The sequence below is a fragment of the Vipera ursinii genome (genome assembly GCF_947247035.1).
Source record: "Vipera ursinii genome assembly, chromosome: 5".
Classification (NCBI taxonomy): domain Eukaryota; kingdom Metazoa; phylum Chordata; class Lepidosauria; order Squamata; family Viperidae; genus Vipera; species Vipera ursinii.
Window position 1 is genome coordinate 41,697,403 of NC_139518.1, and position 24,470 is coordinate 41,721,872.

At 41.0% G+C, this 24,470-nt stretch overlaps 1 protein-coding gene across 1 annotated transcript in view; it reads left to right on the forward strand.

Moving 5' to 3' along the window:
• The first annotated feature begins 3,655 nt into the window (after positions 1-3,655).
• Positions 3,656-24,470, forward strand: part of EFHD1 (EF-hand domain family member D1) — a 50,818-nt gene continuing 30,003 nt past the window's right edge. The window contains exon 1 of the mRNA XM_083364084.1: positions 3,656-4,470. Coding sequence (XP_083220210.1) covers positions 4,151-4,470 — 320 coding nt within the window. The 5' untranslated portion in view covers positions 3,656-4,150. The remainder of the gene's footprint in view (positions 4,471-24,470) is intronic.

Sequence of the window (24,470 nt, forward strand, 5' to 3'; positions counted from 1 at the left end):
GTTCTTCCAGCTCAGCCCAGTTGGAGTCCAGGCCAGTTCGAATCCGAGCAATTTTATCCAGCAGATATTGACCAAATTCCTCGGCTCGACCCTGCAAGGGTTCCTCCCTCACCTCTTGGTTCAATAGGGAGCGAGTCACCCTGAACAAGGCAGCCGGGCGATTATCTGCGGACGCGATGAGGGTGGAAAAGTAGTTGGATTTTGCCACCCTTATCGCAGCGAGATAAGACCTGGTGAGGATTCTTAATCGCAATCGGTCGGATTCGGATCGACTGGATCTCCAACGGCTCTCTAGGCCCCGTCTCCGACGCTTCATCTCCCGGAGCTCTGCGGTGAACCATGGGGCTCGCTGGGATCTGCGCCGGGTCAGAGGCCGCAAGGGTACAACTCGGTCCAGAGCCTCCGTGGCTGCCTTTTCCCAGGCTTCCACTAAGGCATCCGCCGAGCTGTGAGCAGGGAGTGCATGTGTGTCCCTAAGCGCTGCCTGGAACTTATCAGGGTCCATTAGGCGCCTAGGGCGGTACCATCTGACTGGCACCGTGCACCCACGGTGGGGGGTGGCAAAGGGGAAGTCTAGCCGCAGGAGGTGGTGATCGGTCCATGACAGGGGCGTAACAGTCGTGGCACCCCCACCGATATCATCACGCCACCGTCCAGACAAGAACACCAAGTCTGGGGTGTGGCCTCTCTCATGAGTCGGTCCAGAAATTATTTGCGACAGGTCCATGGCCGCCATGGAAGCCATGAACTCCCGAGCCAGTTCGGACGATCCTCCCAGGGACGGTAGGTTAAAGTCGCCCAAGACCATGAGTTTTGGGAATTCAACCACCAACCCTGAGAGGACATCGAGTAGCTCGGGCAGGGCCGCCGCTGCACGATTAGGTGGTAGGTACGCCAGCAGCAGGCCCAACTGCGCCCCTGGGCCGTATCTCAGTAGGAGAGACTCACACCCGACCATCTGAGGGACGGTGGTCTCTCGCGGGCTAAGGGATTCCCTGATGATAACTGCCACTCCCCCGCCCCTCCCATGGGTCCGAGGCTGGTGCAGCACCTGGAAACCTGGCGGGCAGAGGTCAACCAGAGGGACACCACCCTCTGGGCCCAGCCAGGTTTCCGTGATGCAAGCCAGGTCCGCATGCTCGCTCTCCACTAGGTCACGAATGAGGTGAGCTTTGTTAGCTACGGACCTTGCATTCAGGTAGACCAGCCTTAGCATGGGAGGCTGCACACCTTCGCTCCCGGGTCCTCCGGGGGAGTACAGAGGGTCGGAGCGTCTCACCGCTTGTACAGAGCGGAGATGACACTCCCGGTGACGATACGGCCCTCTGTCTGTGCACCTTCTGCCGTTCCCCACCATCCTGGGAATGGGCTGTTTGTCAGTACACCACTGGGTATTATCGGCAACTGGTCCTCGTTGTACACCGTCGCGAATGGTCGTAGGCCTGGCATGCGTTATGGTGGCTGGAAGGCGTGCCTTTCCCGCGCAACCATAGTCTTCTCCCACCCCCCTCCCTAACCCCACAAAAAACTTAACTAATATTAATTTTGCATGAAACAATTTAATTAGTAACAATTTAAAAGTACAGAGATTTTACACACAAGTACACATATTCTTGAATAGTAATTATACTAGATTAACATGTAAAAAAAGCCTGAATTACAAAAAGAGCATTCTTAAAAGAATGCTTTCCCACTTTTTCAACATTTGTTCTATTTAGATTTTTAAGTATTTTCCTAAGTAGTGATATGGAACAAAACTTGGATGGCAATTTTTGAGGTAAAAATAAGCTTCACAATAAAGGTTATTAAAGTTATCACTTACTTTACACTGTTATTAGAGCATATATGTGTGCAGATGTATACATGTGCAGTTTATGCAATTTCCTTTTCTCCCATAATCTCTGCACATGCTTGCAAAAGCAGAAATAGGGACTAGAATATTCTACTATACAAATTCTACATGTATATTGTTAGCTCCCATCCTAATTATTCTCAATAATTTTCATTTTTCCACAGTAAAGAATAAGCTAAAAGGACAAGCACTTTTAAAAGTCTATATAAATAGCAGTTCTCTCTATTATCACTTTCTTTCTTTTTGCATCATTTGGGATTACGAAGCCTAATTTCAAAAGGATTAAAGGGGAAACAACCTTCTCTTCCTTATCAGTAGCACATAAAAACATGGTTGTTTTTATTACTATTACTATTATGTCCTACACTTATAAAATTATGCAAAATGTTACATGCAGAACAAGGAAAGACATCATATAAAATAGAACAAATATTAAAGCACAAATAGGACACAATTGGTTCTTCTCATGTGTGAGAAATAGCTCAAAGGAAATACATTCTGAACAGTCTTATGTATGTTATTGCAATGGGCCTTAGTTTGAAGTTTCAATTTAATAGTAATATTGCTAGCTGAGACATAAATCGAACAAGTTCAATGAAATTTAAATTCCAAGTTAGCGTGCATCAAATTGTAATCTTAATTCCCTACTCCTAAGATTAACAAAAAGTAAAATGTCAATGATTTCTATGCACGTTTATTAATTTTTTACACCAGTACTCTGTACAACTTGTAGAGGGGAGAGTGCCAGATATCTTAAAAAGAACTGTGGGCCATAAAGGAATAGCTGTTGTGCTAATCAATTATTTGATCTTTTCTGATGACAGCAGTGGATTCTTTTTTTCCCCAAGATGCCAGTGGGCCATTCAAGACTGCTTGACAGGTTAAGGTGTTGTGCCTGCTTTCCACTGATCTACATGATGGTCTAAAAACATCTACAACTGTAAATCCCATATTATATTTACCTGGTGGTAATTTACAGTGAATTCATTCTGAGTGTAAAATTACTCTATTTAACTTTATTGCCAGGTATATGCATATGTCAGAAGCCAATATTATCTATATATCTAAACATACACAATTCACTAAAGATGCCATCTATAGAATATTAGAACAAAAAATAGAGCTATAGTTCAGCTTGTGCTGACAAACTGGCAAAGATATATCTGGTTAGTTTCTGACATAACACTTTAATCAGGGATGAATATAGTGAAGTTATAGCTGTATGCTCTTTGGGATGTAGACCAAAAATCATGACATAACAAGAGCATTTATTTTCTAAGAAAAATAATAATAATCCATCATTATGCTGAATGGCTGATGTTGAGGCCAACAGGCATTTTGGCACCAGGTTTCCTATTCCACTTGACTTAAAAAGTGTTGGCATATTGCAAAATGAAATGCAAACCTGGCATTTATTTCCAAGTATGTTTCAGAGACCCATAAGTTTTCCAAAGGAATAAAAATGGATAACTGCAGGCCAGTGCTTTGTTTGGAAATGTTCCCAGATACACTGAAAAAGGACAGTGTAAACATGAAGGACTGCTGTACTACTGGTTGAAAAGCATTCTAAGGAATCAGCACTCTGCAACTGTTGTCAGCCATTTTGTGAACAGGAAAACCTTCCAACCATTATTTGGAGAGCACCAGAACATAACATTTCACACCAGTTCCTGTTTTAAAATATACTGTTTACAATTTAATCTTAAATATATCCAAGGCAGATTTGGTATATACTTTTCTTCTGTTCCATCAAATGTGAAAAGCCATCTCTGACATATGACAGCCCCTAACAGAAAACAGGAGATGGAAAGAGAAAGGGAAAACCAAATGCACATGAGAAGATAGCTACCGTATAATATCACTTTTATAAATTATACATTTTCACTAATCCACTTTTTGCTCGGAGGTGGAACTACAGCGGTTCCTCAGCTATCACAAAAGTGCAACAGGTGTTTGTTACAGCCAGAGAGAAATAAAAGATCAACACCGGATTCAGTGACAGGTGCAGCGGAAAAAAATAATAATAATGGAGGAAGCTTTGCCTAGAGTTTGAGCTTCCGCGACAGAGACAATCCCAGAGATCGAGACTTTACTGAGACGGCGCGTCAATCCCCGGCGCCTCCTTAAGTCTCAGCCCGGCCTCTCGCCGCTTCCCCGCCCCCGGCCCTCCTTCCCCGCCAATTCGCCAAAGTCCTAGAATAAAGTTTGCTGTTAGCGGGGCGGGTAAGCTTTTAGCAAAGAAAGGAAGCGAGCCCAGCGGCGGCGGCGGTTGTAGGGCACCCTCATTCTTTCTCGACCATGGCCTCGGCCGAACTGGCCCAAAAGCTGCAGAGACGACTGCTTCGAGACGGCAACACCTCGGAGGCGCCTCCTGCAGAAGACGATGACAGCCTTGCCTCTGAGCCGGCAGGGTCCGACATGAGCCCCGAGGACTGTGCCGAGGACTGCACCGCGCTGAATGCAGCTGCTGACCCGGAGCTGAGCGCCAAGCTGACTCGCAGGCAGGACATCAACGCGGGCGCGGCACAACCCCGCCTCGCCCAGGTCTTCAATCCGTACACGGAGTTTAAAGAGTTCACTCGCCGGCAGATCAAGGATATGGAGCGCTTATTTAGACTGTAAGCATCGTCTTAGCCCGCAGTATCCCTTTACCGTTCCACTTAGTAATTTTCGATCTTGGCGAACTTGAAACGCCTGAGTAGTTTTCTGTGGCATTTATTTCCAAATCCTTCACGGATTCGAGCTTCCACGTGTGTTTAAAACAAACCACCCGTGCAGCTCGGTTCCAAGAGTGCTTTCTTAGTGTCGATGAAGTATATGAAATCGTTTAGTTTAAAGTTTCCAACCTTTTATGCGGAAGTTCAAGATTTCTGATATGACTCCATCATGAAGTAGTAGAGGAAGGACTTGGAAAAAGTTGCTTATGTTGTACCTGCACTGACTGAGGTCAGGGTTTAATGAGAGTATGATTGGCTCCAGAACAGAAGAGTGCTCTATACATAACTTTCTTGGAGAAAGTTTTGTTGATTGTGGTAGTAAGGTTTACTTTTGAGTACACTTTTATAGAACTGTCCCTTAAGTCACAATAAAATTGGCTAGATTCAATGGAATTTAAATTAGCATGCACAGGATTGCAGACTAAAATTTAGAGCAAATTCTGCAGATCCAGTAGCTTTTTAAAAAATGAATGTTGGTGGGACTGTTCACTTTTGTTTAACTATGTTTAACATTTTAAAGATAAACTGGACTGATTTGAAGACCTCATGTGTATTAGTTAATCTTCAAATTTCCAGACCATGTTTTGCTGTTCTTGCAAAATGGAACCTATAGTGTTCATTTCTGCTAATTCTCTGTGTTGTGAAAAAATACATTCACTTGCTAAATTAAAAAGATCTTCAGTATGCATAACTGGAAGGGTCAAGTTAAGTCTCCCTATAGCTAGGCTTAGGTGTCTTATCTCTGTGGTCAGGAATGGAGCAGCACTTTATATTTGGCCATAAAAGTCACACTGCAACAAAAATATTGACCTTCCCCAACCCTGCAAAGTCAACCATGGTTATATTTAGCTTGTGCTTTTAAGTAATAAAAGATGTACTATTTGTCACTTGCTCCAATTATGTTACTTAAAGAGCAGTTGAAAAAGACTTTGGCCTGATTTGCTGTACATTTTTTGATTGCTATTCCAAACTTATTAACTATGTAGTCATATAACTGCTATTAATAAAGCAAATCCTAGTATTCAACATATGTTTAATGAATAGTAAATTTAATTAATAGTGTAGTCTGTGTTCATTTGAATTTAATAGGATTGGCTTCCAAATCCTGGGCCTTTTCATCCATGTTCCTAACTGTAATGCAGATATGCCTGGGCAACATCTTTTTTTTTAATGACATCCCTGGGATGTCTTCATCCCGTCCCCACCCCATGAGTGAGAGGAATTTAAATCATTGTGAGCAAGGCAAGTTAGTGGAAGAGTAGTTAGTGGAAGCTTCAAGATGTTTGAAATCTGTTTTGCTTTGCCACCCACTATGTGAGAGATAGAATCACATGACCAGTAGTAAGTGGGATTAGAGAGGTGCTTACTGCCTCTTTCAAGCTATTTTTCCCCCTCCATTTCCCAATCTGCTGTCAATCTGCTGGACATGATGGTGCATGACATATATGGAAAAATAACTTCTTCCCAAGGCTTATCATGGTATAAGGGTGAAGTGGCATAACATGCTGAAATGACATAATATAGAGAAATGATATGCTTCCCTCCCATTGCTTCCTGATGAGAGCACCGAGGAAACTGTAAGCTGGTATTGGTCAATTGTATAAAAAAGGAAAGAAATATTAAGTCCCTGTGACCTAATTATTTTCATGATTGTTATTTAAAACTTTATTTAGAATTGTATATAGGTGGAGAGGCACCAGAAAGGAGATAGATAGACCCTCCCCATTCCTCTTATAGCACTATGTGGTGGATATTTTTCCTATAGCCTGGTGATAGGCAGAAGAGGGAGAACAGCAAACTTGGAGGGATGAACCTGTCATTTTACTGATTGTATATGCACAAAATTAGAACAGCAACTTTCTGCAGTGAGTCAGAACTGAGCTAATAGCAGGATATGGATCAGCAATGGGAGAGGCAAATTTCAGGTTTTGAATTTGAGTAATATTTTGCTGACTCCAAAATAGTTGGCTAGATTTTAATGCAGGCATGTCAAACTTGTGATGTCGCATGACGTATCGCCACTTTTCCCCCATTGCCGGCAATGCGGTGGGCGTGGTTTCAGTATGATGCATCCGGCCTGTGGGCTGGCAGTTTGACATGCCTGTTTTAGTAGCATGAAAAGGATTTGTGATATATTGAATGTCATACTGGAATTAGGAAAGCCCTGGCTCAGATACCTACTCAGTCACTTTGGGGCACTCTCTGACTGAGCATACACACTGTAGTATGCTATTGGCTTGTTTTTTTTTATTAAAAAGTTTTAAAGTACATTTTTGAACATAAACCCCATCCCCCCATCCCCTAACCCACTCAATACCCCTACCTCCCCCTACCCCCCCCCCCGACTTCCCAAAGCAGAATACAGGGTATTATTTTCACAATCTTAATCTAAAGTATACTAACTAACTATAATTACACTTTAAATCCAGTCGCGCTTTAACTCTCCTTAAACATCATAATATATCTCCATTACAAATATTCTTCACATATTCCAATTTCTACCATTTTTATCTAATTCAAAACTTTCAAAATCCATTCTTCTATAATAAACAAGTCAACCTTCTTCCAATATAACAGTACCAAAAATTCTACTATAGTTATTATAAATATCTTTTTCTTAAAGATCTTACATATTCCACTAAATTACGTTAACTTTTAAAATTGTAATCTTTTACAATTCAACCATACATAATAATACATTGCATCATCACAACAACATCTTCAAGATTTAGACTAACAATTTAAATACATACATACTAATTTTTAAGATCTACTGTAAATACCATCCCCAAATATCCACCATTATTAGATCTTAATTATCCTACAATCTTTAACAAGTTCCATTTCTAAATCTTATTTCTATCAAAGTCCTCCATTAATCTCCACTGTTATTATTATTATTATTCCTTAAATCTAAATACAACCTGTGTCCTTCTTTGAATCTTGAGATCTTTAAATAAAACCAAGAATTGCACAGCTTCCGAAACTATTTCTTGTAACTGTCGCTCTCCTTCTTCCTTTCCTTTTTGACTTCTGAGGATGATGGTAAGCCTGCTTTCAATACATTAGAATAAAAATCACGTGCCTTCCCTACTGTATTAAGACAATATCTTTTTCCAAAATAATTCACCACAATCCCCACTGGTATCTCCCACCTAAACCGAAGCTGTTGTTTCTTTAATTCATCTGTCAGGGAAAAAAAATCTTTCCTTTTTCTCAAAATTCTTGGAGGAATCACTTTCAGAATCAAAACCTTCTGATTAGCCACTTTAAGTCTTTTATTATAAGAGATTTGAATGATCTCATTTCTAATCTTTCTCTTTGTAAAATACACAACCACATCCCTTGGCAATTTCCTTTGTTTAGCAATCCAAGAATTAACACAAAATATTTTATCTATCTTCTCAAAAAAATCCTCAAGTTGAAACCCCAAAATAGGCGCCAGGGCATCCACCAATATCTCTTCCAGATTCTCCTGAGGATTTTCTTTCAAACCTCTGATCCTCAGGGCGAATTCCATATCCCTGTATTGCATCATCATCATTTCTTCTTCAAGTTTTTACATTTTATTCTCCACTTCACCCATTTTAGCCTCCAGCATCAGATTATTTTTAATAATTTAATTTAATAATTTGATTTCTATACCACCCTTCTCCCAAAGGACTCAGGGCGGTGAACAGGGCAATACACAATAAAAATTGAATACAAAAATTAAAAAGCCATTAAACATCATGCCCATAAAATCAATACATATTAAAGTTTAAAACTAGTTTTAAAAACCCAACCCCATCCCGTCAGACCAGGCCAGCTTGTTCAAAAAAAAATGTTTTGAGATCGCGCCAGAAGGAGCGAAGGTCGGGGGCCATCCGGAGCTCAACCGGTAAGCGGTTCCAGAGGTCTGGCGCACCCACAGAGAACGCTCTCCCCCTGGGGGTCACCAATCGGCATTCTTTGATCGGCGGCACCCTGAGGAGGCCCTCTCTGTGGGAGCGCACTGGACGGGGGGAAGTTGACGCCGGCCGCAGGTGTTGCCGTAGGTAATCCTTTGTTTCACTTCTTCCACACATTCATCCAGATTCTCAGTACAGCCTGAAAACACTTGAAGTGCCATCAAAGTATCCTCCCTTATTTTCTTGCTCTCCTTTCCAATAAATTCTGCCATCTTCTCAAATATTTTTTCAGACTGAGTTTTTAAGGCATCGTTTAGAGCATATTGTAAATCTTTTAAAGTCAATACAGATGCAGCAGCTTTGGGAGGTAACTTCAAAGACTGCGTTCCAGATTGCTGAACAAACAATGCCTCTGCACTTTTAAAAACGGGTCTATGCGGTTTGGGAGCCATTTTTGCAAGTAATGACTTTCAATACACACTTTCACTTTCTAGTACTTTGTAGTTAAACTGTGAAATAACCAAATTTGGAAAATAACTTTTTAGCACCTCCAAATTATAAATAGCTCTTTTAAGGTTTAAAAGTCCATTTTACATATTCCAACTCAGTTCAAACAGTCACATTACTTTAAAGAAAAACAGTTTCGCTTCTTGTTAAAAAGAAAAAAAAATCAGTCAGGTGCCATCTTCCCCTTCTTTCAAAACAATCGTTGCAGCAGGAAGAGAGTTTAAGTTTCAGAGTTAAAGCTTTGTACTTGATGTTTATATTGCTCCTGCATCAGCTCTGCTGCTACCGTCACTCAAGATGTCAATCAGATCCGGCAGGAGTGGATTCAGCGTCTTGTTCTGCTAAAGCAGAAGAGTCCTTCGTCCGGAGCATTTCCAGGCTTCGGGGGGGCTCTTACCCTTCATGCCCCAGAACAAATGTTCTGGGGCTCTAGGGGAGCTCTACCCCTACCTGGAAGCTCCCCCTCCCCTCTTTGCCCGAGGAGAAGGGTTTTCGAGCAGCGGAACAGCTGATCATTGGCTATTCCACCGCTTCAACAGGATCGAAGGGCCGGCGGTTGAATCCGACCGTCCTCGCCACTGAAGAGCCACCCGGAAGTCTCGCTATTGGCTTGTTGAATAAATGATTTACAGATCATACAGTAGTGACTGAATTCAGATAATATACTAAGCTATTATTAGCTACTAAGCTAAACCTGAACATAGCAGTTTACATATCACATTAAACTATAATATGTCCTGGTTATTGGTGGATTACCATGACATATTACTGTTATCACTATCACTTAGCCAGCAGAGGTGAGAGAAAGTATTTATTTATTTGACTTACATGGCCATGTGATTCATAAGCGTGTGACAGTTTTTGAAATTTTACGTTAACATCAAAATTTTCTTGATGCAGTTACAGAAGAGAAAAATAAAACAACTTATGAGGTTTAGAATATGTGTTATGACAACTGCAATAATACAGAGATTCCTCTGAGTTAGGAGTTAACTTCACACCTTTGAGATAGAAATCTAGACTCTTAAAGCACATTCCTTGCTTAAGGAAAATTGTGCAATCTGTGCTACTGATGGGAAAAAATAGATTTCTTGTCTGCTCAGCTCTCCTAGAGAAACTGAAACTGATGTTTTTTCCCTCTTATCTTCTCCTTCCAGCCCTTCAGCAGCCAATACAATTCTTTGTAGTTGGTTAAGAATGCAGCCATATGTAGCCATGCTAACTGAAGTTTCTGATTGAGAATATGATGTCAATAAGATATAAGTTGTCCTTAACTTACAAGAGTTGGTTTAGTGACTGTTTAAAGTTACAATAGCACTGAAAAATGTGACTTTTTCAGTTACCATCTGTGATCATGTGATCAAATTCAGATACTTGGTAACTGATTCATATTTGTGACTATTGCTGTGTCCTAAGACCATGTGTTCACCTTTTGCGACCTTCTCAGAAGCGAAATCAATGGGGAAGCTAGGTTCATTTAATAACTTATTAACTGCAGAGATTCACTTAATAACTGTGGCAAGAAAAGTTGTAAAATGGGGCAAAACTCACTTAACAAATGTCTCATTCACAGAAAATTTTTGCTCAATTGTGGTTGTAAGTTGAGGACTACCTGTATTTGTAACTGTAGACCACAAATGGGCGGTGGAGAAGTTCTCAAGGATGTTTTTTTTTCTTTTTACTTTCTAGTTTGCACTGTTTTGTGAAAGTCACCTTAAAGGCCTTTGTTTCTGTGCCTTTATTTCACTCAGAACTGTAAATAGATGCTAATATGTAAATAGAGTGAATAGATAATAAGATATACCTTATATCAAATTCTTTGAGGTTGCAAACTTAGAAACAAAAGCCACCTGGATTTCTGGAATGCATTTACTTAGTAAATAATGTAACAGAATCTTGAAAAAAACTATAAAAGCCATTCTCCAAGTCAGCTTATACTCTGTGCAATTCAAGTGAAGTTTTTAGTCTCCTGAATTAAATACAACTTTTTTTGTAATGATGCTGCTCTACCTTCTTCCCAGAATCTGTTAAAACATTCCATTATATTTACTTTCCTGTCTTGAGAAAACTTCACCTTGTTTAATCAAGAGAAGTTTGTATGAAAAGAAGAAAGTCTTATTTTTTCTTTCCAATTATTGAATGCAATAGTTTATTATAGTATTAAAATATTATAATACTAATTTTTTGTGTGAAATCAATTTATAAAATTGCTTTTGTGCAGCATGCTGATGAAATAATCTCATGAAGCAGAATATATGCAGAAACATTGAACAAATTAATACTGCCGAATATCCATTCGATAGTCAGCAGCTATTCTATATATGTTCTATCATAGCCAAGGTATTTTGAACAAGTTTCAAAATTACTAAAATTACTGAAATTTTCTAATAATATATTTAAAAGTAAAATGAACAGTAAAATCACTATAGGGAGTCATCAAAATCAGGGCTTTTCAACTTTTTCACCCATTGTACCACTTTTAGGATATGGCAACGTCCAAGTACCACCAGTCGCCTAGCAAGGTGTCAAAAACTTTATGACCCCCCAAAAAAGGAAAAAAGTGATGAAGCACAGGTAGTCCTCAACTTACAACAGTTCACTTAGTGACTGTTTGAAGTTACAATGGCACTGAAAAAAGTGCCCCCCAAGCCACAGCCCAGCAAGACACTTGCCTGCCCGCCCGGCAGGGCTCTTCCCCCTGTTCGAGGTTTTCATTGTTGTGAGCATTTCTGTTGAGGATTGGCAGGGAGGGTGTGTGGGTGTGGGTGTTTGGTTTTTATTCCCCCCGTCTGCTGGGTGGTTGTAGCAGGTTTTGGTTACTTCACATGACCCTGGGACACTGTGACCATCATAAATATGCATCAGTTGCCAAGCATCTAAATGTAAATCACAAGACCCTGGAGATGATGCAACATTCCAGCTGATCGGCAGTTCTTCTGGGCTCAGGAGAAGTGCCAGGATCAGCGCCGAACCTGGCGCTGATCCTGGTGCTTCCGCTGAGCCCTGACAGCCCTGCAGCTCCAGCCATCTCTTGCTCAGGCTTGTGCGGTGCTGCCACCGGTGCAGCTCATTCCCCTCCCCCGCTATCATTTTTCTAGGATGGTTGCGTAACACCTGCCAGGTGCCATTGTACCACAGGTGGTACCCGTACCACTGGTTGAAAAGCCCTGATTAAAATTACAATAGCCTTGGAAAGGTTTTTTTTTAATAGCCTCTAAAGCACTTCTGGCTATTGTAAAATGTTGTGCCTTCTATCTATGATCCCATGATTATATTTTGGATTTTTGTCAAACTGCAATTATGACCAGTTGCCAAGTGCCTCTATTATCGTGTGATTGCTATTTGCAATATTTTCCTAGAATCATAGGGCTGAAAGGGACCTTGGAGGTCTTCTAGTCCAACCCCCTGCCCAAGGCAGAAACTTTTATACCATCCCCAACAAATGAATGTCTAATCTTTTCTTGAAAACCTCCAGCGATGGAGCATCCCAGCTCCTGGAGGCAAGCTTTTCCATTGATTAATCATTCTTATTGTTAGGAAATTCTTCCTTATTTCCCTCTGACAAATTTCTGTCCATTGCTTGTCCTTCCCTCAGGTGCTATGGAGAATATATCAACACCCTCTTCCTGTGACAGTCCTTCAAATATGACTGCTATCATTTTCCCCCAAGCCTTCTCTTCACTAGGCTAAACATACTTAGTTCCCTTAGGAGTTCATTGTATGATTTAGCCTCCAGATCCCTTATCATTTTTATTGCTCTACTCTCCACTTTTTCTCGGGTGTGAGCATCTTTTTTGAATTGTGGTAACCAGAACTGGATGCAGTATTCCAAGTGTGGTTTCACCAGTCCAGTATAAAGGAGTACTATTTACTTATTATGAGCTTGATGCTATTTCTTTGTTGATGCAGCCTAGAGCTAGCTTTTTTTGGCAGCTGCAGCATGCTGCTGACTTATACGTAAGCCGTGATTTACCAGGACACCTAGATGCCTCTCACAGTTACTACTTTTGAGCCAGCTACCTCCTATTCTATACCTGTGCATTTGGTTTTTCCTGCCTAAGTGCAGGACCTTTTCTCATCACTGAACAGCATCATGTTGGGTAGGGCTAGTGCTCAAGTCTGTCAAGATCCTTCTGAATCTTGATTCCATCTTCCAAAGCATTGGCAATTCCTCCTAGATTGATGTTGTCTATAAATTTGATGAGTTCCCCTTCTATCCCTTCATATAGATCAGTTATGAAGATGTTGAAGAGCACCAGGCCCAAGACAGACCCTTGAGATATCCTACTGTAGGTTTCTCTCCACATAGATATAGCTCAATTGAGAACAACATGCTGAGTGCAGTTGGTCAGCCAACTGTGAATCCGTCTGGTAGTAGTACTGTCTATCCCACATTGTTCTATCTTACCAAGACGTAGGCTGAGGTCTACTTTGTCAAAAGCCTTAATGAAGTCCAAGTATACTATATCCACAGCATTTCCCTGATCCATTAATTTAGTCACTTTATCAAATAAGGGAATAAAGTTTGTCTGGCATGATCTTTTTTTAAGAAACCCATGCTGGCTTCTGGTGTTCAACTTGTTTATTTCTAGATGCCCACAAATCCACTGTTTGATTATCTTTTCCAAGATTTTCCCAGGTATTGATATCAAGCCAATTGGCCTATCATTTTCTGGATCTACTTTTTTGCTCTGTTTAAATATTGGAACCACATCAGTTTTTTCTCCAGTCCCACCGTGCTCCAGAAGCTCTGAAAGATTTCATTCAGTGGTTCCGAGATCACATCTCCCAGTTCCTTCAGTATCCTGGGATATAAACCATTTGGTTCTGGACATTTGAACTCATTCAAAGCATATAGGTGTTCTCTTATTAATTCCTTATCAATCTTTTTTGCCGGCTTCCCCAGAAAGTCAGTGGGGAAGCCAACCAGGACGGTTGCAAGCTGCTGCCAAATGCCAAAATGACTTCCCTCTTGTCTCTGGGAGGCTGGCTGAAAGCTGCCTGCTGAGTAGGCTCAGCTCTCTGCTGGGCTGCACAAACAGGGCTTGGATCTGTAGCCTAGCTGAGGTGTTCTCTTCCGCACTCAGAAGAGCACTGGGAATGCCATTGTTTTGAAGGCTAAAAAGATTTTTAGCCTTCAGAACAATGGTTTTCACTAACTTTCTAGCCTTGTAGCAATAGATGGTGAAATGGCTTCAAATATTTAGAGATGAGCATCTGTTGTGGGCTAAATATATCCCTTTCTGGGTTAATTGGCCACATCAGTTAACTTAGTTTTAGAATTTGCGTAACATTCATAAGTTTGATTTTGGCAACAGGTTTTCAGCTTCTTGCCATTCTGATACCAATCTTGTTCCTTTTGGGTCATCCTGATTTTTGTTTGTGTCTGGATCCTACAGCAGAGAAGCAAAGCCTAATAACGTAGGACCATGTTTAACCTCCAAAGCCTTGAGCTACAGCTTTCAGAGGGCTTAAAAAGTTGTTGCTAAATTTTAAATTATAAATATAAATAAATAGGCCACTAGGATAGGGCAAATATTAATTTCTTTTGATGTTAAAATTGGCCTTTTCCCTACTTTGTGAGTGGGATAGATATTAAGTAGTAAATATAATTCCCAACATTGTGTCAACTAAAAAACTAAAGTGCCAGCGTGGTGGATATTTGAAGGTACAAGAAGAGTAATGGAACCTTATTTGAAACACAGCATGGAGGTCTTTTTATGCAGACAGCTGCTTATGTAACTTTCTTTATTTGACCCTGGTTAAATATAAATAACCTTTGCTCATAGTGACCCTTAACTTTAAATGAAGACTTTTTAGGAAGGAAAACGTACAGTTACTAATTAAACTTCATCATGGCTAGGGACAAGTTGGGGAGAGGGGGTAGATAATTCCAAGAGGGAAATAAGTCTCTAATAAGTCTCTTCCAGATGAAATAACATGTGGCAAAACAAAGCAATTACTATTCAGCATGGGAATTCTACAAAAGAGTTTTAGTCAGTTTGAACAGAACACTCCATAAATGCACATAACTGGAATCTTAGCCAAATCATGGCTTAAACTTTCACCAGCTACTTCAGTGTTTTATATTTTTTCAGTATAAAGTATTTTATACTTTAAAACGATAACTAACACTTTTTAGAATGATAATTTACACATACATTTATGTTATCAAAATGTTGCTGTATAAAGCCTAGCATCTTCGCTGTAAGGGTAATTCCGCATGACAACCTAAGCTGCTTCAGTCTCCCCTGCTGCTCCTAGCTATTCCTAAGCTGCCTTAAAAAATTCCATCTGGATTGTACTGGTTTTGTAATGGGGCTAAGTTGATGTTCAGATAGGATAGCAGCCATAGTGTAGGCCTTGACTGGTAGTTCTCTTGCCTCTTGTCCTATCCATTTATATAGGAAAGTCAATCCTTTCTAGATGCTTTCTGTGTGAATGGGTCTCTTAAAGTCTGCCTTTTCCGTTCAGCAGTTGTTCCCTCCTTTGTGATCTCTCTGCCTTTCCTTTGCTTTCCCAGTTATTTGCACACCTGTACGCCTTCATGCCCTCTTCTCATGTTTTCTTCTCTGAAACTAACACAGACCTTTTCTTTCCCCATTCTGTATTGTTCATTCATTGCTTTCATGGTACAATGATTGAAAGAAAAAGAACGTGTTCTTTCATTTAACTGTGTATGGAAACCTTGTGGCAGTGAAATACTGACAGTTCAAGTCCATAAAAGAAAAGATCTAGTGTTGTTGGACTTTTACAGCTTTATTCCAAAATTCCTAGCCGCAGGTTAAAGGTGACTGCTGTTCATTTCTTGAAAAATGGAAAGTGCAGTGGGTAGAAAACAAAAAGGTGCCCTCTTGGGAGATGTTAAAGGTGGAATGGAGGTATGTTGGTGGAAGAGCTGGAGAAAACGATGGCTGGCCCATGACACTTTATTGGACTCCATGGTTTTTATAGAATTTCACTGAATTAACTGGAAGAATTAAAAAGGAAGCTGCTGAGTAGCAGGGAACTTAGCAATCCAAGATGAAATGGCCATATAGGGCATCAAGAAACTGCTGGAAGGGAGGGGACATGACAGGCGCTATTTCTGATCACAATTTGGCTAAATTGGAATAAAGCACAATAGATTAATAGCAAAAAAAAACACCTTAAGGTGGCAAAAGTAATTTTGAAGCAGAGCTTCAACAGTTGACTGGAGAGGTGAATTTGTGATGGGGGAGTGGGCGAAAGGCAAAGTCCATTTTTGCATTCAAGAAATGGTGATAAGTGAGATCTGGACTTTCAATTTGCTTTAAGTTTAACAAGAAGAGATTACTGATAAGAGAGCCCTGTAATTGGAGCACTTTAGTCCCTGGGACTATTCATCAACATTATTTTCAGTTCTGAATATATAGTAGTAATAGTAACAACAACAACAACAATAATAAAAATAAAAAAATTAACATTAAACCATGTTTATTTAAAAAAACAACTGCATTGCTGATTGTTGGCCATGCAAGCAAGTTCCAGAAACAAATTGTACACTGTGCAATATTCCTTTGCTATCTGAAAATCAGAAACGTTACCAAAAATTTCAGATTATGATTTCTGCTCATTCTACAATGGACCATGATGGTGCTTGATATTGAAATAGTCAAGGGCATTGCCACTTTGAACAGGGCTACATACCTGAATCTCTGTCTTTTTTAAGTATTCATGGGACAGTTTAGTTTATAAAGAATGTAAACAGTAGATTGATTGCTACAGTGGTAACCTTACAGTAAATCATCTTTACTTTTTGGTTTATGGAAAAGCCTTGTAATATAACTCACAAAATTTTGCATCAATTAGGCTCTTAAGTCACAGCATAGTGATGATTTCTCTATTAGTCATACTATCTTAATTTAGCAGAATGTGGAGAGTTTGCTTATTTTTTTTAAACATTAGCAGCTTTTGTAGTTTCAACATAAATATTTCTATTCATAGGAAAACAGGCTTTATTCTCTGTAATATTCCTAATACAGATACATTGTCATTTATGCATGCTGCTTCTAGTGCTTTTACTGGTCCTGGTAGATTTCTGCTGGAATACTTACATAAAATTTATATTTAAAACTTTCATTTTCTGTTCTCAGATCATAGGTTCTGTGGACAAAGTTTTTTTTAATTGTTTTGAATAACAAAATGGTACTTAAGGCAGATTGAAGAACATATTTTATAGGTATATTTAAGTAATAAGAACCTAATAAATAACTTGGTCTTTCTGTTTCTTCACAAGTGTGATAAGCAGGAAAAAAGTTTGAACGAGCAGCACTTCTTTCATTTTTAGTGACATATTAGATTGCATGTAATCATAGCAGGTCCATGACAATGAACTTAGGAATGCCTCGGTCATACAGAAATTGTGAATGAAGATAACATGTTAATCTTTAAATAAGGGCTAGGGCAGGGTGTCAAACTCAATTTCATTGAGGGCCGCATCAGCATTGCGGTTGCCCTCAGGGGGCCGGGTGGGTGTGGCCTGAGTGGGCGTGGCCTACTGTGTGGGCATGGCTAGAGTACGTATGGCCTACTGGGTAGGCGTGGCCAGCTCTACATCGTTCGCATCAAGGGTGCCTATGGGGGCCTGGGCAGGAGTGGGACAGATCTGAGGGTCTCTGGCAGAAGGAGGGTCTCTGGGCCAGGGCCAAGGCAGTGGGGGCCGTTCCCTCACTGTTTCCAGGATGGCTTCGCAGGCCACATGAAACCACTTCGCGGGCCGGATCCGGCCCCCGGGCCTTGTGTTTGACATGTCTGGGCTAGGCGTTTGAATTGCTGTAATCTATTTGCTCTATATTATATCTTTTTAAAAATATTTTTGACATGCTTATTTGAGTGTTGAGACAACAAGTGATAAATATGCACAGGTAGTCCTCTACCTACAACAGTTCAATTAGTGACTGTCCAAAGTTACAACAGCATTGAAAAAAGTGACTTATGACTGTTTTTCACACTTTATGACTGTTGCAGCATCCCCAGGGTCATGTGATAAAAATTGCTTTGCAATCAACTCATATTTAAGAAGATTGCAGTATCCCGGGGTCATGTGATCACCTTTTGCGGCCTTCTGACAAGCAAAATCAATGGGGAAGCCAGATTCACTTAACAGTCGTGTTACTAACTCAACAACTGCAGTGATTTATTTAACAACTGTGACAAGAAATGTCGTAAAATGGGGCAAAATTCACTTAACAGATGTTTTGCTTAGCAACAAGGATTTGAGGTTCAATTGTGATTGTAAATTGAGGACTACCTGTATATGAGGAAATTTGCTCAATCTAAGACCACTAGAAAAAGCATGCATCATGAAAATAGTTTCATATTTATTTCTCCAAATGCTTGTGTGGGGAATGTATTTTTCATTTTGCACACAGGTTCCTCATGTGATATCTGAGAACTGGGAATATGGATCCATAATCCTGGTGAAGTTCAGATTTCTTGGATTGGTCATGAGGATGACTACTAAGTAATTACCAATATACGGTAATTACAGTAACACTTCTCAGTATGAACAGTATGCCAAAGAAAATTAGCCTCTTCTTTAATGGGAATAAAAACAAAGCAAGAAGAAATTACTGCTCATTTGAAAGGAACACTAGTATTTCTTTGCCAAAGCCAAGTGAAATAAATACTGTCTTTGGGATCTGATACAAAATTCTAGTATTGGGTGCAGTATTTATAGCAGTCAGTAAGACCTGCTTTCTGGGAGCAGTAGTTTCCCTTGTATATCATTCACAGTCAACAAACACACCCACTTAAGGAATAGGGAGTGAGTTAGATGGAACTTTGATATGGATTTTGTTTTCTGTGCAGTGGAGCCATACTTCATCTTTTTATTTTCTTTTTGGCTATGATCCAATCTCTGGTGCTGTAGCTTGTCTCTCTCCTTTGTCTTTGTGCTCTTTGAGTCAGCTAGTCTCTGTGGTATGAAGTTCTTTCTTGGTTAATCTAGTAAGAAACATGAAAAAAAATCAATAAAAAGGGAAACTGGATTTTCTATTACAGTAATCTTTATTCATAGCTATCAGCAGTCTGGCAAATGTACTAGTAAAAAAAGCAATATATTTTTAGAAGGATTATTCTGCTATTTAATTGATTGAGTTGTTAATTATTGTTATGGTGTACCTTGCAATTCTTTCAATCAAATTCTGTATTTAGAGAGAAAGAGTATTAATATGTGAGAAAAAGAAATGTATATAAACATGCCCTTATATTACTACAGCCCCCTAACCTTTTTGTTTGATGAAACAGCTCTTTTGAATTATATATGTTGTTGTTAGCTGCGAAGTCGTGTCCGACTCATCGCGACCCTATGGACAACATTCCTCCAGGCCTTCCTATCTTCTACCATCTTCTGCAGTCCATTTAAGCTCACGCCTACTGCTTCAGTGACTCCATCCAGCCACCTCATTCTCTGTCATCCCCTTCTTCTATTGCCTTTGATCTTTCCCAGCATTAGGCTCTTCTCCAGTGAGTCCTTCCTTCTCATTAGGTGGCCAAAGTATTTGAGTTTTAGCTTTAGGATCTGGCCTTCTAAAGAGCAGTCAGGATTGATCTCCTCTAGGACTGACTGGTTTGATCGCCTTGCAGTCCAAGGGACTCGCAGGAGTCTTCTCCAGCACCATAGTTCAAAGGCCTCAATTCTTTGGCGCTCAGCCTTTCTTATGGTCCAACTTTCACTGCCATACATTGCAACTGGGAAGACCATAGCCTTGACTATACGCACTTTTGTTGACAAGGTGATGTCTCTGCTTTTTAGTGTGTTGTCTAGATTTGCCATGGCTTTCCTTCCCAGGAGCAAGCGTCTTTTAATTTCTTGGCTACAGATACTGGAGTGGGTTGCCATTTCCTTCTCCAGTGGATCACGTTTTGTCAGAACTCTCAGCTATGACCTGTCCGTCTTGGGTGGCCCTGCACGGCATAGCTCATAGCTTCATTGAATTACGCAAGCCCCTTCGCCACGACAAGGCAGTAATCCATGAAGGGGGAATTATATATAAAACGTATTAAATCCTCCAACCAAAATCTAAATAGTTTCAGCTCTACTTCAGGCTGGGAAAAGGGATAATAGTATGATATTGTATTCCTTCCATTATCTCAACTGACCTGTTGAAAGAAAAAGTATTTTAACTGAAAATTCAAGCATATACTGAAGTTCTGCACTGATACTACCACTCCACCCTCATGCAGGAATTTCAGATTATATATTGCAATTCTTTAAATAATAAATATAGGTGGTCCTCAACTGAACAATCATAATAGAGTCATAATTTCCATTGCTAAGCAAGATTGTTGTTAAGTGAGTCTCACCCAATTTTACAACCTTTTTTTGCCATGGTGGTTAATTGAATCACGAGGTGTTAAGTGAATTATTCAGTTGTTAAGCAAATCCAACTTCCCCCAATGACTTTGCTTGTTGGAAACCATCTGGGAAGGTCACAAATGGAGTGACTGTTGCAACTGAAACTGATTATCTAGACCCGTACCAATCGGGCTTCAGGCCCGGGTACAGCACCGAGACGGCATTGGTCGCGCTGATGAATGATCTCTGGCGGGCTCGGGACAGGGGATGTTCCTCTGTCCTAGTCCTGTTAGATCTCTCAGCGGCTTTTGATACCATCGACCATGGTATCAGGGGGTTGGGAGTGGGGGGCACTGTTTTACAGTGGTTCTCCTACCTCCTGGGCCACTCGCAGTCGGTATTGACGGGAGGGCAGAGATCCGCCCCGAAGCCTCTCGTTTGTGGAGTTCCTCAGGGTTCGGTTCTCTCTCCCCTCTTGTTCAACATCTATATGAAGCCACTGGGTGAGATCATTCGTGGTTTCGGGGTGGGGTATCATCAGTATGCTGATGATACCCAGCTTTTTCTTTCCACCCCGAACCAACCCAGTGATGCCCTCGATGTGATGTCCTGTTGCCTGGAGGCGGTCCGGGTTTGGATGGGGAGAAACAGGCTTCGACTCAATCCCGCCAAGACTGAGTGGCTGTGCATACCGGCATCTAGGGAGAACCAGTTTTGTCCATCGTTAACTATGGGGGGGTGAGGTGTTACCCCCCGTTGATAGGGCTTGCAACTTGGGCGTTCTCCTGGATTCACGGCTCAGTTTGGAAGATCATATAGGAGCCGTGACCAGGGGGGCTTTTTTTTTTTTTTTTTATTGAAAAGTTTTAAAAAATACAATTTTCCTTTAAGAAACCCCCCTTCCCCCTCCCTCCTCCCCTCCCTACCTCCCCCCTATCTCCCCCCCTCCCCCTCTCCCTCCTCCCTCCCCTGCCTCCCCCCCTCTACTTCCCCTCCTCCCCCCCTCCCCCCCCTCCGACTTCCCAGAGCAAAATACAAGGTATATATCTAAAAAGCAATCATAAACAATCATATACTAACAATTATAAACTCTAAAATCCATCACTCTCTAGCTTATATAAAGTAAACCAATCCTTAACAATACTAAATATATATAAAAAACTAAAATAAAAGAAAACTAGCATCATTCCCATCTATGTTCTTCCACATTTCCCTATTACCTAAACATATTCTCATTTACACATCACAAACACCTATCCCTATTAACCTCTCTAGCCAAAATAGACTATAATAGATAGTTCTTACACAAATTAACCCGCATTAACCCACAAAACTTTCTTCCTCTTCCTCTGTAATAAATTGTCCATTAATTCCAAATTAAAGATTCTGTTACCATACATATCATCCCAAAACTTTTAAAAACACAACTACCACTTGTCTATAAGTATATTGTGGAAGTTCCATAGATTTCTGCTGGTCTTATTTTTTTGTCTTTTTTGAGCGTTTTAAGGCAGCACGCGTCACCCTCTGTTCTCTAATATCATCCAAAAGAGTTGCAGCTTGAACTCCTCCTGTACCCTTCTCGTCTATCAGTCCATCTTCATCCTCTTGATGTTCTCCTTCTCCAGATCCCTCTGCAGCTTCCAGAAGTGTTGATGGGGTTACATTTAGAACATTGTTGTAAAAGTCATGCGCTTGCTTCACATTACCCAAACAGTACCTTTTGCCATCATACATGAAGCTCAGCCCAGCTGGGATCTCCCATCTGAACCTTATATCCCTTTGCTTGAGCTCTTGCACAAGAAAAATAAAATCCTTCCTTCTCTTTAAAATCTTTGGAGGAATTTCTTTTAGAACCAAAACTTCTTGACCAGCAATCACAACTTTGGTATCATAGGCAGCTTGTATAACTTCATCTCTAACTTCCCTTTTTACAAAATAAACCACCACATCTCTAGGCAACTTTCTCTGTTTAGCAATCCACGAATTCACACGAAACACTTTGTCCATACCTTGTTTTATTTCAGATGCTGGATGATTCAATACCCCCTCAAAAGCCTCAGAAACCAGCTGCTTTAAATCTTCCTTAATATTCTCTTTTAGGCCTCTAATTCTCACAGCAAACTGCATCTGGTAAAATTGGGCCAGACTCTGTTCACTATCCATTTTGTCTTTTAAATCTTCAATTTCCAAAACTTTTGCTTCTAATATAGCATTCTTTTGAGTCAAGTCTTGCACTTGGTCATCCAGCACCTCCACACATTTAGCAACTTTATGCACTGAGGACAAAATGTCTGCCTTCATCTCTCTAAGTTTCTGTTCCATCCTTTCTTCCATTCTCTGCTCCAATTTCTCCAATTTCTCCTCCATCTGTGCAAATTTAGCACCCATTGACTCCAGAATTAACTGGGTATGTTTTTCAAGATCCTTCGAAGTCAATACATCAGGAGAATGCAACGCCTGCAGTAATGATTGTTGTTGCACCGGAGAATTTCCAGCACTCCGAAAAGTTCTAGGGGGAGGTTTAGCCGCCATCTTTTACTTACAATTGTGACGCACTTTCACTTTAAGTTTTAAGCAAAGTCCATCAAGCTTGAGAGTAAAATAAAATAATCTTCTTCATCTCTTCATCTTTCCCTCTTGTACTGCTCTGCCTGCTCTTTTCCTTTCATAGTCTCTCCTTCAAGCAGGGATGGTCGCAGACGCCTGGCTCTGCTCCATAAAGTCAGGAGCAGAGACGCTAGCCAGCTGGGAGCAGCCCAGGCTACGGGGGAGTTCAATCCTTCAGCCACCCAAGCTCCAAGCTCAGGCGGCCCCGGAGAACTCAACCCCCACCTGGGGGCTCACCCCCTCCTCTTCTCCCGAGGAGGGGGCTTCAAATTCGCCCGAACAGCTGATCGACGCTGTTTCGGGCGAAAAATCACACAGCTGAGCTGCGGGCAGCCCGGGAAGGCTGTCTCCGGCGCCGCGGAGCCACCGGAAGTCCGACCAGGGGGGCTTTTGCCCAGGTTCGCCTGGTGTGCCAGTTGCGCCCCTATCTGGACCGAAATGCCCTATGCACAGTCACTCATGCGCTCGTGACCTCCCGGTTAGACTACTGCAACGCTCTCTACATGGGGCTGCCCTTGAGGACCACTCAGAGGCTTCAGTTGGTGCAGAATGCGGCCGCGCGAGTTATGATGGGAGTCTCCCAATACTCCCGTGTAACACCTCTTCTCCGCGAGCTGCATTGGCTTCCGGTTGCCCTCCGGGTGAGATTCAAGGTGCTGGTGATGACCTATAAAGCCCTAAATGGCATGGGCCCAGATTATCTTAGGGAGCACCTGCTGCCAGCATCAACTTCCCATCATCCTGTGCGCTCCCATAGTGAGGGCCTCCTTAAGGTGCCGCCGGTCAGGGAATGCCGGCGGGTGATCCCCAGAGGTAGGGCATTCTCTGTGGGTGTGCCTGCCCTTTGGAATGATTTACCTGTGGAACTCCGGACTGCCCCCGACCTGCACTCGTTTCGCCGGGACCTGAAAACCTGGCTTTTCGATCTATCTGGCCTGGACTGAGGGGGTTTTTAGTTTCAAGTTTTTAACATTGTTTTATTGTTGGGCTATTAATTAATTTAATTATTTTTAATTCTATTTTTTATCTTAATTTTATATTGTCTTTTAAATATTGCCCTGTAAACCGCCCTGAGTCCTTCAGGAATAGGGCGGTATAGAAAACTAAATAAATAAACTGTTGTAAATATATGCTGGTTGCCAAGTGATTGAATTTTAATCGTATGACCCCTAGGGATGCTGTACCGAGTGCCTTGTAAGTTCAAATAGTTGCAAAACAAATGGTCATATGTTGAGGACTATCTGTATTGTCCAATGAAAAATTCTGGAGAACATGAAAGCTTATTCTAAAACTTTTTGGTTAGCCATAATAACTATGCCTTTTTGTGGATTTTAGATCTTTTTTCTTCATAATCCATAGGCCTACCTTGGTTTCTTGCAATTTTTTAAATCTTAATTTCTCCTATCCTAATTAGACTTTAAAATTTGCTTTGCATAAAATATGTTTCCTTTAAAGTGATGCACATATTCACCTGTTTATCTTTTGTTTGAAACTATCTGCCCAAACCTTGTACTCTCCAACATCTGGCTGTATTTCCAATTAGCTCATGTTATTTGTAGATTGGGGGAAAGTTT